The 14,975-nt window shown below is 42.1% G+C and overlaps 1 protein-coding gene across 5 annotated transcripts in view; it reads right to left on the bottom strand.

Moving 5' to 3' along the window:
- The window catches only part of MAP3K5 (mitogen-activated protein kinase kinase kinase 5), a 90,946-nt gene that overhangs the window by 44,258 nt on the left and 31,713 nt on the right, over window positions 1–14,975 (bottom strand). For 4 of the 5 annotated variants that reach the window (XR_013392235.1, XR_013392236.1, XM_028723525.2 and 1 more), the window contains exons 4-7: window positions 12,746–12,939; window positions 11,991–12,159; window positions 8,664–8,770; window positions 3,666–3,836 (exon numbers count right to left, since the gene is read on the bottom strand). Coding sequence is in view for 3 of the 5 variants with exons in the window: in XM_028723525.2 (XP_028579358.2) it covers window positions 3,666–3,836; window positions 8,664–8,770; window positions 11,991–12,159; window positions 12,746–12,939 (641 nt within the window). In the remaining 2 variants the exon portion in view is untranslated. The remainder of the gene's footprint in view (window positions 1–3,665; window positions 3,837–8,663; window positions 8,771–11,990; window positions 12,160–12,745; window positions 12,940–14,975) is intronic. The other variant, XM_077925961.1, reaches the window with a different exon arrangement.

Raw genomic sequence — 14,975 nt, 5'->3', positions numbered from 1 at the left:
AATCCTGGCAAGGCGTGTCAGGCAGACAAAGGCTGCGGGAATAGGAGCTTGCCCACAGACTCGTAAGTGCTGTAGCTCAGTGGTAGAGCACCTGCCTTGCAGCACTGCATGCCGAAAGCCCCAGCATCTCCAGGTAGGGCAGGGAGAGGCCTCTGCCTGGAGACCTAGAAAAATGCTGCCTGGCAGAGTAGCCAATACTGAGCTAGATAGACCAAGAGTCTGATTCCATATAAGGAAGCTTCCTATGTACTTAATGAATTCATCAGAAGAGGTTTTAACTGCAGGGACACCCAGCTCACAACTTACACTCTTAGGGTCCATTTACGCAGGCCCCTTAAGCATGTGTCAATGTAGCTGGGCAGGTCTTTGTTGTTTGAAAAGATGCGTTGGAAGGGACTGGAGTGAGAAGGAAAAAGCATCTCCATTTTCAATTATCCTCTCTCACAGCAACTTTTCAAACAAAAGACAAAGGAACCCACAGCAGATCAGTGGTCAGAGCACTGGTCCTTCCAACTCAGTTTAACTCATTTTATTGCCTCTCTTCACTTTGCAGTACAGTCAGGCATGACAAAATCAAACTAACACAGTGTTGATTTCCAAAAAAGAAATCCTTCCCTCCCTCACTAATAATTAACATTTTTGGCAGACACATAATTTCATTGCTGCTATACATTTTCCTGGCAACTTTACAACAGAAAAGAGAAAAGTCCACCAAATAAGCTGGAGTTAATCCTTCAACTCAGAATGCACTAACTTGGCACTGAATAACAATTAATTCCTTAAATTTGTAAGATTCCTTGGATCTCTTAAAATGCGGTATGTTGCTAAGCAGGGCAAAAATGCATGAGAGACTAAATCCAATCCAAACAAGCATTTCTGTTCATCCAAAGTGCACACACAAAAGGAAGGCAAGCGGCAGCCTATATTTACCAGACACACCACTTCCCACTTTCCACGACTTTTAAAATGAATTTACTGTAAATAGGCAGTGGCGGAGTTACATGGTGGAAGGCAAAAATCTTGTTTGTATGGAAAACAAAACAGCACAGTGAAAGCATGCCCAGAACTCTCTGCCTGAACCCTGTCTAAAGACCACAAAACAAGGTTAAAGGTGACTGTTTATTGCATTCCCTGTGCTCATCCAGCCTTTGCCCAGTTAAGTCCAACAGCTGCTTTCAGAGGAGGGACAGGAAGGGAAAAGTACAGCTAAAGAACCTGCATTAGGCAAGAAGTTAGGAATCAAATGGGTACAGGGATCACCACCATCTCACCTCCAGAACTCAAGCAGAAGGGCTCTTCAAATACCCTAAATGCTATTGGCACAGTTTCTGCTGTTGCCACTGTTATAACCCACCCATTTTAACACTGGAGTGTTTTGAGCTACGTAAGCTGAGACCTTACCCATCACCCTGAGTAGAAGCCTGATACCCTGGGAAAGGAACAAGATGGCTCTGCCATAGAGACTTGCCAGTCCAGCATGTTTGGACGATTTGCAAGGTATGCTACTGCCAGCAACTACAGGAACTTTCTATGTGATCCGGGTGGGACCACACTAAATGGTTCTCCCCAATTATGTGTGCCACTTTGAGCTATCTCTATGTGCAGATGTTTCCAGAAACTTCCTCATAGTGGTCGAAATGTAAGATAAGAGGTTTCCTTACTGCTTCATTACTTCATGAGTCATCAGTTCACAAACATGCCGCCAAGGAACAACTTGAGAGCACAACATGAATCCTGTGGCTAAAGGCTCTTGGGACTCTGATGCCTCTGAATGGCATGAGGGATCACATGGCTTGCTATCACACTGCAGCTGGATTCCAATGCAACGCTAAACCATGGTTTGCTGCTACACATGCATGAGCACATGCCCTCTCCTCCTCCTCTTCTCGCCACATGACCAGGAGAAGGATGTCACCAGCAGTTCTTTTCAGTTTCCACTAATCTTGTATTTGTTTGGGGACCAGGGATCATGGTTTATCACAAACCCTGGTCAGTTTCAAAAGAAGCCAAAAAAGATATTATGAAGATAGTTTGTTTAGTTAACCAGGGATGTGGATGGCACTGTGGTCTAAACCACTGAGCCTCTTGGGCTTGCCGATCAGAAGGTTGGAGGTTCGAATCCGCACAACGGGGTGAGTTCCTGTTGCTCTGTCCCAGCTCCTGCCAACTTAGCAGTTTGAAAGCACACCAGTGCAAGTAGATAAATAGGTACCGCTGTGATGGGAAGGTAAATGGCATTTCCATGCACTCTGGTTTCCATCACGGTGTTCCGCTGCGCCAGAAGTGGTTTAGTCATGTGGGCGCATGACCCGGAAAGCTGCCTGTGGACAAACACCGGCTCCCTCTGTCTGAAAGCGAGATGAGCGCCGCAACCGCATAGTCGCCTTTGACTGGCCTTAACCATCCAGGGGTCCTTTACCTTTACCTTAGTTAACCAGAGGTTGTGAAGCACCATAGTATCTTATCTGCATGTAACAACTAACTAAGATAGAGATTTCCAGGTGCGTGGAAGGAAAGAGGAAGCCCAAGACTTTGCTTGGGCTTGTTTCGGTTTGTACATGTAGTGCTAAAATCATGGTTTAGCGTTATGTACAAATGCAGCTGGCAAGTAAAAGCCCTTCAAGGTGACAGACTTTATTTCCAGTCACAGTCTCACAATTTATTTAAAATTCTTAAAATTAATAAAAATTGAATAGCTTTTTATATCTGGCTTTTAGGAGAATCTGTCTAGGTGGAAGTTTTCTTTAGTGTGCGACAGAATCTCCTTTAAAAATGCATATGGAAACAATACAAAACATACTGTAATACATTAAATGCTAAAGCCAAACCTTTATATCACTACAGCACATAAAATGTCTGCCCAGCACAATAATAAAAACTCAATGTAAACAAAATAAAACTGCACCAGCATGTCAGCCTTGTTACACCATGTATACAAGGAACTAAACATTCAGTATACAAGGTCAATTTAATGACTTAACAGCTCTAAACATTTTTAGCAGAACTCCTAGTACTATGCTGGAAGCTTGTTGCTAACAAGTCACTCTCTTCAACTTCTAATATCTGTCCTCCTTTAACCCTCTTCTCTCTCTCTGCTATAGGCTGCTGTTTGGTTATGCCTGCTTGGCTATAGTCATCTACTGGAAACTGGCACAAGCTGAACCTAACCAGCTGACAGCTTTGGGCCCACACCCAGACTAGCTAGAGAAGAAAACCATCTTGCCTGATTTACCCTGTCAGCATTATAGCAGCAACGTGTCTGGGAAAAATCTGACAGCTAATAATTAACTTGTCATCGCTGTGTTGATATTAATAGAAAGTCTATCACCTAGCAGCGTTCACTCTTGTCCTCAACTTGGAAACAAGCAGATCATGAGAGAAGATAGGAAGATAAGCCACATGGACTCATCGAGCATGCTTCAATGGGCAATAAATAATAATGAAACAAAACTTCTGGCAGTGGAAGAGTTGGCCCCTATCCTACTCTATCAACTGTGAAGTTGCCCAGTCTAACTGGAATCATATTTATTCACTAGATTATTAATTAATTTTATGTAGCCATGAGTTTGTAGAAATATAAAAAAAAGGAGCCCATTTCCAACTCCTGTTGTCAGCTGGAGTGTTTTTGTTAAAATTATGTGGACATGTAACATGGTGCTACTTACCATAAGGTGCCTTGGTCTCTACTTTCTGTATCTGTAAATCCAGAATCCAGAAAGATATCTTTGTAGATCCGTCCCACAAGGCAGTACATATCAGAAGGTACTTGGCTCTCATGTTCCACTAGAGGTATCATAATATCTAGAGCTTTCTGTCTGTCTCCAGGAAGATTTCGCCTGGGGTTTTTTAATATATAAAAAAAAGAATACAAACATTTGAATTTGTCATAATTCTCTGTTGTCCTGATATCTGAACACTTTGCATTCTTTTGGCATGGCTAGAATTTGAATAGAGCTGGGGGGCAAGGCAGAGAGAAAAGATAGCTGTCTCATTAAATCGAATGAAAATAACCTTCTCCTTTTGCTCTTCACAGAAAATTATACTGTAGGCATCTGGCAGCATGACATAATGCATATGAAACAGGGAACATTTTAGTAAACTCTCTGTTCAGATATTACAGAATAGTTTCTCTTTGCAGTATGATTTTCATCTGGAGTTTTAATATAATGGGTTGCATTAAAGGTAGCAACAGGAAATGGATCTCATAATCTGTCACAGTCAGTTGAGGCTTTTTGACTTAAAAAAATAGTTTGTTGCTCTCAAGTAGGAAATCCAAAAATAAGACTACTTGCTGATTGGTCAGTGCAGGGAGAATCCATTCTTGCACTGACCACTTTTTGAAGGTCTTCCCATTCCATGTTCTCATGATCATCAGAAACATTCATTCCTTGGCTGACCTCAAATTAATGCAAGTTTCTTTGAGATGCAGAATTGCTTCTAATGCAACCGATTCCAGCATACAGCTTTTCCAAGTAGGAAAAAGCACACAAACAAGGCATCGACTCTCAAATACAGATTTCTTTTGCTGCTTGTACAGTGTGTTTATATGCTAAAAAATAATCCCATGTACAATTGTCACACATGGTAATCTAGACCTTGTTTGTATAGCTGTTCTATACAGAAGCTATACGTGCAGGAAATTAGTCACATTTGAAGCATCCCTGGGTAAGCAGCCCTCTCCATATTTCCCTAGCAACACAATGAAGGAGGCATTCAAGAGTGCCTTTCTGTGCTTTGCAGCTTTGTAAAATAATGAACAAATAAAGAATGCCCAAAGAGGCAAAATCACCAAATTAATTAGATTTTCTCCACATAATTCCAACTATATTTTATCTCTGTTTTGTCCTCAACTTTCCATCTAGAAAGCTGACTGATATGAGAAATTTAACATGGCTGTAAGAGGCTAAAGATTCACTTAATACAGAGTCCATTTCAAGTCACATATGTTATGTAACCATTTTGTAAAATGCTGATTAAGTGGTGGCAACATTTGCTCCAGATTTTTTGCAGTGTAATTTTTCTCACCTGCTTACTTCCCGGTTGCCACTTTGCTCTCTGCTTATCAAACATGAAAGGCACAAGTCCCTAAACTGGATATGACACTTTGTTCCAAGTGGATTTGCTCTGAGCAGTAGACTCACATGATTCTGCTTCCACCCCATTATTTGCCAAAGGAATAATGCATTGGTTCAAGCTGAAACATTAGAAGAACGAGCCTCACTCCTACCTCAAGTTGCCTAAAGTATTTTACATTTTACCATTATGAGATATTCAAAACTTAAACTGGTACCCACACACTTTCCGTTCTTCAAGATTACAACAAAGGTGAACTTTCTGTACATTTCTTTATGATGATGATAAGTTTAGACATATTGTGCCATAACTACAACTATCACAAGGCCTGTGAAAGCTATCATGAACAGCTAGAACTTCCTTACAATGTGAACACATTACTAGTCAAGAGAAAAGAGATTGCCAAATATCATTTCAGTTGACCCTGGGAACTGGCCTATCCACTTCCACTGTGTCATCTTTGCTTGCCCAGTGACACACACACAACTCATCCTATTCCATACCCCACTTCAAAACAACCTTCTTCCATGAAATCTTTTCTGCCCCTTTTCAGTTGAACCTTCACCAACCTGATGCCCTCCAGATGTTTTGGCCTACAAGTCCCATTAGCCTCTGCTCACAAGGAACTAAGTTGACAAAGGCAGCTCAAATGCAAGCCTTGTCCTCCTTATACCCATTCAAAGCCAGGAAATGTTCAATTTCCCTTTTTAAAATAATATTTTAAAAAACCAAATTGTTGCCCCTGCATATTCTTATGCAGGGACAGAATGCTTTGTATTTTCTATGTCGTGCTAAGCACACCTTTGTTGCTAGCTAGCTAAAGGAATTCCTGAGGAAGACCAAATTTGTCCAGGTGCGGAGCTTCCAAATCTGATAAGAAAGAAAGCCAAAGTTCAGAGCCCCATCAGTTGCCCTCTGCTTCTTGTTATCTGCTGCCACTTCCTAACAGAAGCTGTTTTGTCCCATCTATTTCCCAAGCCACCACAGATATCACTGTGTGAAATAAACTGGCAGCTGCCAGAAGACAGCGGCGACATTGCAAATGGAATATTGGCTGCACTGTAGCCCAACATTTTGCTGCCCAGTTCTGAGCTTGCCCCACTGATAATAACCTCTCTGCAGGGTTATGCTAGGGCATATAACCATAGCAGCTTATATGTTATATATGGCAAAAGGTTTCAAATCCTGGTCCAACGAGCTTCCCCAAATGTAACTGAAATCAGTGTCAGGTCCCACTACAATGCAGATCAAAAGAAATTGGAGGAGAGAGGGAGGGACCAGGGTCAGGTGAGGCCTAACTTATTCCAGGAAAGAAAAAGTAGGGGTGTGGGGGGTGTAGGGAAGCATTATTTCTAATGGTAGCAATCAACATAAAGAACGGGAATCATAGACTATTGCATTATGTAGCAAAGCAGTGAATTGGGGATTACATTGTGCTTTATTTCGTGATCCAGATAAGACTTTTCATATATGCACATCACCAGATGTCTTGCAAACAAGAGATGGTCTAAACATTGCACTCGTCACAAGGATGCTAGCCTCTAGTGACAATATTTATTTACCTAAAATATTTATATGCTTCCCTTCATTTTACAAAATTTGCAAGGTGAATAAAACAACTCCCAAGACTGTTTCACAACAATAATAAAAAAACAGCATCATGCACAGTAGAATGCAACATTAAAACCAACCCAACAAATACAAGCATAAACCCAGCAGAATCAGTAAAAAAACACACCCTCAGTTTAAACCAGCTTCAACGACATGCTGGAAGGTCTGGGTAAATCATTGCCTGGTGTCAGAAGGACATCAGATTCAGTGCCAAGTGAGCCTCATGGGAAAGGCATTCCACCTCCACACGGGACAACTCAGGGCACAGCACACAACAGTCACCACCAGCTCAGCTTCAGAAGAGTGGAAGGACTCAAGGAAGGGTCATTGATGAGGATTGTAAAGTTTGGTCAGCTCAGGTGGGGAAAAATAGTCTTTTAGAGGTATCTGGGTCCTAAGCTGTTTTGAGCTTTTAAAGGCAACAGAACCTTTGACTGTGCTTGGTAACTGAATAGCAGCAAGTGTTCTCATTTTTCAAAACAACTATTTCCCACAGCCATTCCCAATTAATAGTCGAGCATCTCTGCTTTGAACTGAAGTTTCTGAAATGTCTTCAGAGGAAACCCCACATACTTCAGTCTAATTTGGAGGTTACTAGGAAATGGATACCAGTAGCCAGATATTCTCTCCCTCCAAGGGGGGAATCATAGCTGATGCAAAGGCAAAAGAATGGGGAGGCACCAATTTGAGCTATAAAAGTAGATGCAAGCCAAAAAGTGCAGGAAAAATAGTTTTCAATGTAGAGACATTCCAACAAATGTTTTGCATCAGACATGCTGTGAACAAACTGGCTCTTCCTCAGAGGGTTCATTTTAGTTATAACTGGAGAACTTGCCTTAGCTGGTAAAAGGTACTGTATTGCATAGATGCCAATTGGTCTCCAGTAACAAAACTAGGTGTTTCAGCTCTCCAAAACCTTTTGAGGGAGTGCATCCAGAACGAGTTGAACACCACTGCACAGGTCACACAGTTCACCAACAAAACCTCTGTCTTGACTGGACTAAGCTTCATTTTTTGGCCCATAAACTATCCCAGACAGATATAGCCAGGTATCGAAAACTCCACACCAGAATAGATATGACTTAGCTAAATTGTTTAGCACAATTCATTATGTAAATTAAGACATTCAAGTCCTAAGCATTCCAGTTTCCACCAGGGAACACCATTGATGTAGATATCTAGGCTAGCTCTAACTGAGCGAACTGCCTCCATCTCAGGTGCAATGAAACCTTAATGATATTTGATTACTGATGGCTCAGATCATAAATATGATAAGTCACCAAGTGCCTAACATACTAAAGAGGCAACACAGAGATTTCATTTCTCTTCACAATTCTACAGGCCCTACTGCACCCTGCCATGCCCCCAGTTTGCCTCGTGCACAATTTAGAGAACCACAGCTCAAAATTTTAGTCTACCATTCTAATCCTAAGAGAGTATTCATACAGGCTAATTCTTTCAGCCACAGAGAAGTCGTGTTGTATTCTTGCAAGGGCACAAGGCCTGCTTACAATTACATGCCTACAGTACATTGTGCACATGTACGTCAGTGTGCATGCTGCACATCACGTCTGGCCAGAATTGTGCCGATTTGTACTTTATGCTTTTGGGTATGTTTCATGGATTGTTCAATCAACAACCGTCTCTTCATGTTTTCTGTTTGATCAAACTGCTTTCATAATCATGAGCAGAAAATAAAGTTAAATATCGATTTTCACACAGATGGAAAGCCAAATCTAACTCCCAGGGTGTGAAGAAGGAAGAAGAAGAAGAAGAAGAAGAAGAAGAAGAAGAAGAAGAAGAAGAAGAAGAAGAAGAAGAGGTAAAGAAGGCAGGGAATATGCAGAAAGAGACATATGACTCGAATAAGAAGTTCCACTGAAAAAGCTGAGAAAAGCTTCAAGCTTTTGTAGAAGTAACGTTTAAGGAAATGACTTACACGAAACCAACAAAATGTCATTAGGAAGGAAAGCTCTTACCTGTTCAGTGCAAATGCATAATGAAACTTCACGTGATGATGCAAAGCCAAGTCAAAGGTTGGAAGTTTTTCTAATGTCTCTACCAGCTTCACAATAGAATCATAATCCTTCCAAGAAACAGCATGAAAGGATTTATTTAAGTCATTATAGCAAGAAAGGGAAATAAGAGTAAACTTTGCTGGTGCACTTCTGACATGACAAAACGATTTAACAGTTGCACCTGAAGAGGCACAAGTTAAAGTGGACACTATAATCATAATGTTCTTCATTATCTAATGGAAGAGCTTTTACTCAACCATCCTCTTTCTGCTTCCATTCAACGGCCACCAACTTACTTCTGAGCAGACATGCATAAAATTGCACTGTTCATTTTAAAAACACTAATTTAAGCCTGATGGCCCCAATGCAGCACCTACCAAGGCAACTTGCCCACCCACCAAAATGAGGGTTTGGGGGAGGGTTGCCTCCCTTTTAGTCTGTGTTATATTGGTTGGTAGGGTAGTAGTAGATCTTGATGCCTTTTTGTGCGTTTGTGGGCTGGTTCTGAACATCACCAGTTTTTCTTTTGTGAAATGCAAATTCTGTGGTGCCAGAATTCCAAATGTGCCCCTGAACTGAAAAAAATAATGGGCTGCAGGTGGTGATTGAATTAAGCATAATTAAGCCATATTTCTTTTTCGCAGGAAAAGGGACTATTAATAGCAAATAACAAATGAGGTAAAATGAATAATTAAAGCTTTCTCTACACACAGGAATAGAAACTGACACAGGTATAATTAAGAAAGGTTATTCAAAGGGCAATTAACATAGGCTAGTTATCACCAACCCCCCACCTGTATTTATCAGGAAGCAATAAAAACAGACTGAATTTACAAGGAGGAAATGTTTCAGTTAAAAGGCACAAGAGCCTTTGAAAAGCTTCATTAATGCCTTGCATCTCCAAAGTAGACAGGCTGCTGCTTTACTGCAAAAACCAAAACAAAATAAAATGCAACTCAGGTCTCAAAAAACATTAGATGCCAACAGAAAACACTGAAATGCAACAGGCTGACAATGATGTTGTCTGGATGCCCCATAAAAAGTGAATGAAGGATGATGTCAGTGTGGGTTCGTGTGAAAGCAGCCTAAGAAACCAAGAAAATATAATGTGCAGTTCCTGGGCACATAGCTATATAATCATTCCAGAGCTCTCACTGAAACAGCAGCTCCTCCTGTCATACCGGAAGTGGATTTCTATGTAAAGTTTTGTTGGGCACAGGAAGCAGAACACGGACTGTTTGAGCAGAAGCACTACCATAGGCTGTTAGGATTCCACAGACGGATTTTAAAATAGTTTTCATTTAGAATGATGCAAGGAGATACAAGTGAGCCCTCCTGTCTCACCCTCCTCCAAGTAGGGGTTTCTAAGCACCATCACAGGAGCATGTGAACAAGTACATGAAGGACCAGAGCTCCATTGCAGAGCACTCACTTTACATACAAAAGGTCCCAGCATCTCCAGATAGGGCTGGGAATATTCCTGGTTTGAAGCCCTGAAGAGCTACTGCCAGTCAATGGGGGCAATATGGAGCAAGGCAGTATAAAGCAGCTTTCTATGTTGCACTGGGACTCCTGCAGCTTAATCTGACAGTAGTTCCTTGCAGACTATCAGATGGCACTTCTGCAGGGTTAACCCTACAGAAGTGATCCCCCCCCATCCACTTTGTGAAGTGCTATAGCAAGAAAGAGGATCTAAGTCAGTATGAGAGAGCTTCCTATGTTGCACTGGGACTCCTTCAGCTTGCGCTAAAAGTCCCAGCATAGGCATGGAATTTTCTCACATAATTTCTTTATAACCCAGCTATCAAACTTAACACAGTGTTCTCCAATATGCATAATATAATAGACTTTTTAAAAAAGGAATTCAGAATCCTAGCCATTATACACCCACCCCTTTCCACAAGCCTAGGCATAGATGTACACAAAGTTGCCATGGCAACAAAGTTCTGTTTTAAAATCTGACAACTGCATGAGTGCTTTCACTCTGCAGTGAGACATAAGTGCCAGTGAGCCATTTGTCCAGAGCTCCCTGCATGCGTCACCATGCTCTTTTCACTGGAAGCAGCAGCTGACCCAGATCCATTTACTGGTCAAGCATTTGCTCTGAGAATTTCCTGAAATGGGTGCCTGCAGCAGATATTAATTCCCTCTGTTTCTGATGTTCAGGTGTGTGTGCCACTCACTGCTCACGTAGCCAAAACCCATGTTCTGGAGCAGAGGTGTGGAACCCAAGAGCCACATTCCCTTCTGTGCAAGCTTCTGAGGGCCACATGCCCAATGGTAGGTGGGCTGAGAGACAAAAGTGGGCAGGCAAGCTAATGCAAAGTTTACTTTTGTGTGGTAGGCATTACCAAGGTTGTAGGACACATTTTGAAGGGACGGGGGTGGCGCTGTGGGTTAAACCACCAAGCCTAGGACTTGCCAATCAGAAGGTCGGCGGTTTGAATACCCGCGACGGGGTGAGCTCCCGTTGCTCGGTCCCTGCTCCTGCCCACCTAGTAGTTCAAAAGCACACCAAAGTGCAAGTAGATAAATAGGTACTGCTCCAGCGGGAAGGTAAACGGCGTTTCCGTGTGCTGCTGTGGTTCGCCAGAAGCAGCTTAGTCCTGCTGGCCACATGACCCGGAAGCTGTACGCCGGCTCCCTCGGCCAATAAAGCGAGATGAGTGCCGCAATCCCAGAGTCGGTCACGACTGGACCTAATGGTCAGGGGTCCCTTTACCTTTAGGACACATTTCAACCATGAAAAATTACCAGGGATGGGAAGCAAGGCCACTGAGGGGGGGGGGGTGGCCTGAGAAGTGTTATAAGGGCAGATAAGAGAGGCCTGGAGGAATAAGGTTCTCCACTGCTGCCCTAGGGGGAAGTATTAGCAGGCTCAGGAAACCTACAAAGGTTTTACCTTATTTATTTGTTAAATATCTATCTCCCCCACCCCACCAGGAATGCAAATGTCAAAATGATAAATCAATACAGACTTACAGTGGGAGAAAAACACCTTTTGGGAGGGGACCTTAATGGGGGCAAGCCTCCTCTGAAATAAGGGCCTTGTGTGTTTAGTTAGCCACGGAAAGCTGACTGACCAGGGGTGTGTGGAAAACTGGCTGGGAGGTGGAACTTGAATGAACTATCTGTGGAAGAAGGCACATCTGACTTCTAGGAACAGTGAACAGGAGCACTCCACAGAGTATGATTTTGTTATAATGGATTAAATATGTTAGTAGTGAGAAGAAATATGTCGGTGGAATAACAGGAGCAATAGATTCAAATTAAACAATAGGAGCCTACCTGAATATCTCTGTAAGACAACAACAAGTTTATCACAATGTCAGCAGACAGAAGCTCAATGTTATCCACCCGTTGTCGTATCCTGGCCAGTTCTGTGGCTAGTTCTTTTCCTGTGTATAAGTTACGTGCTTTTCGGATATCATTAAGAATTGACTCCCTGAAGTATTGACTAGAATGGAAAAGAAAACTATCAATTTACGCCTGAATATTCAAGGACAGCTACTTGACTACCTAATTCTATAGCAAACACAATGATAAAGTACGAACGTGAGGCTCTCATTCTACTGCTACTGGGGACAATAACTGGCAGTAAGAGAACCAGGAAGATGAACCAAGGTAATGCAAAGGTGATGTCAAGAATGATAGGAGTTATAGTCCAATAACCTCTGGAGGGGCAAAGATTCCCCAACCCTGCAATAAAGACCTACACATATGGAATGAATGCAAGAAACTGCAAGCTGATCACTTCTGTAATGCAGCTATATAACATGCTTTATCCCTTTAAATTCAGAAGAAAACAAAATATTTGCAAATCATGGGATGCATGAACAGAAGTCACATCCCATGTTTCATATACATAGTTCAGCATGGTAAGGGATGTTGGAAGCTGGAAGAGAGTTGTGCACTTCTTTTTCTTGTAGAGACCAAGGCTCTCCTACCATATGCTATACTTGTCTCACTGATGTTTTTCCCCCTCTTGAAAGGCTTTCGCATGTGAATTTGGCAGAAGATTGCATTATGGTGAGGATCCTTACCTTGAGCTGGCCTGTGCCACCTTCAAAAGCTGAATGAAACGGTCAACCAAAGGTAAACATATTGGCCCAAGTAGAAGTTCAAAGCTGGGCTGCATCAGCTCAGTTAGTCCTTTCATAAAACTGCTGTCACAACAGTAGACTTTGTTATGGGGAGTTATCATATATGGTACAAATATGTAGTTGCCAGTGCACATCTGCAGGAAAAATAAAAATATACACTCTGTATGAATTACGGCATGAGAATGCTTTATTAAAGCCAAACCATTGGACCCACTGAAATCAATGGACTTCAATAACATGTCAATTCATTTCAATAAGTCTGATCTGAGTATGACTTAGTTGGATATAACCCAGTGCAACCTATATTCAATGCTTTTCTGTTGATTACAGCAATCCCTTGGGGGGTTATCTGTCAAGGACCACATGCCAGTTGCAGTCAGGGCAAAAGCTAGCAGCTAGTGGGGCAAAGCCCAAAGAGGGCAGTGCACAGCCCTTTCTCTCTCTCTCTCTCTCTCTCTCTCTCTCTCTCTCTCTTTCTTTCTTTCTTTCCATCATCTTTATTTTATCTCTCTGTGTGTTTCTGTCCAGCTGGGAGGGGAGACAGGTTGGCTGAGAGCTGAGGGTCTCATAACATTAGACCAAAGGTTGCAGATGGCTCACATTTGCTTTAAAACAATTCAGGTTTGGGTTTGTAAGTAGTTAAAAAAAAAAGGATATTGTTTCCAAGCTCTGGTACACTGAATGATTACTATTTAACTTACTATTGTTTCGCATTTCCACACATGTGGATCTGCAAGGCCGTGGACAACAACAGAGCAATAAAACATTGCTAACCCAACAGCAAAAGCAAAACTAACCACAAGGATCACAAAGAGATCAACAAAACTGCCTTGAGGTGGGGGGCTTGTTTGTTTCTTACAATCAAGCAGTATATAAACTGTATGAAATAAGCAAATAATTTCATTGGAACAGCTACCGTATTTTTCTGTGTATAAGGCTAGGTTTTTTAACCAAAAAATTTGGTTTAAAATTGGGGCTCGTTGTATACATGGGTAGTGCTGAAGGGTGTTTTCTTAATTTGGAGTCCCCCAAAACAGGGGGTGTCTTATACATGGGGGAAGAAGAAGAAGAGTTTGGATTTGATATCCCGCTTTATCACTACCCTAAAGAGTCTCAAAGCCGCTAACAATCTCCTTTCCCTTCCTCCCCCACATAAGGAGTCTTATACACAGAAAAATACGGTATGTTTTTAGTAGTTGTCTCCTCCCTAGTAACGATGAAGCTCAATGTACCTCCCTCAGGAGGGAATTTCTCAGTCAACTTACGACTACTCAAACAGCCCTACCTTGTATCACCCATGACACTTCAGATGGCAAGCAAGGTGGGCTTCTAATGACTGAGTAGGTCCACGTGGTAGGTTATTTACAATGGATGTTAATGCCATGTTCAGGTGTTTTGAGTATTCAGGCAAACCTCTCTGTGAATTGGGGGCAGCACAGGTACTGATGCAAGCACTGCCCTCAGCCTTCCTATGTCCTCAATTCCCAACCATCTCTATGCTGTGTGTGGAAGGCCTATAGGGGCTTCTACTCAAAGAAGCCCCCTGCACACCTTCATATAACAAAGGGAAGGCCAGGAACTGAGGGGGACGTGGGGTGGGGCTTGCATGTGCCCCTCTGTGCCCCCATCTACACTGTGAGCTTTCGCATTTTAGAAATTATGGTTGAAACTTCATTTTGGTGTCAGAGAGCTCAAGCAGAGTAAGATCAGTTTCTTAGTATATCTCCAGTGGTGTCTTATCAGTGTTATACTGCTGTAGGGAACGTTACAGGGAAATCTCAGAAGATATCTAGTTTCTGTTACTGAAATACGAACAACCCTAAATGAGAACTTATAGCAAAAGACTGGAATTACAAAGTCCTGTTTCCTTAAGCCACATTGGGACTTATTTCCAAATAAATAAGCTAGCAGTTGCATTATCTATATTCCCTCTCTGTGCAATAATCACAACTCCTCTTGGCTATAAAGATCCTGCCAGCTCTGGAGAAGCTATGACACGTTCATTATTGAGCCTGTCACCACTACACCACGACAAGGTGGTAATCTCACAGCATTCATTATTACATCATCCAGTACTTATGCTTGGTTAGTGTGATAGCGAAATTGCCAATATTACTGTGGTGATGAGTCGGTGATGAATCAGTTCTCCTTTCTACAGCCCTTGCTATGT

This window comes from Podarcis muralis, chromosome 3, assembly GCF_964188315.1.
Source record: "Podarcis muralis chromosome 3, rPodMur119.hap1.1, whole genome shotgun sequence".
NCBI lineage: Eukaryota > Metazoa > Chordata > Lepidosauria > Squamata > Lacertidae > Podarcis > Podarcis muralis.
The sequence above is the reverse complement of the archived record's forward strand: the minus strand, read 5'-3'. Positions and strand labels throughout refer to the sequence as shown.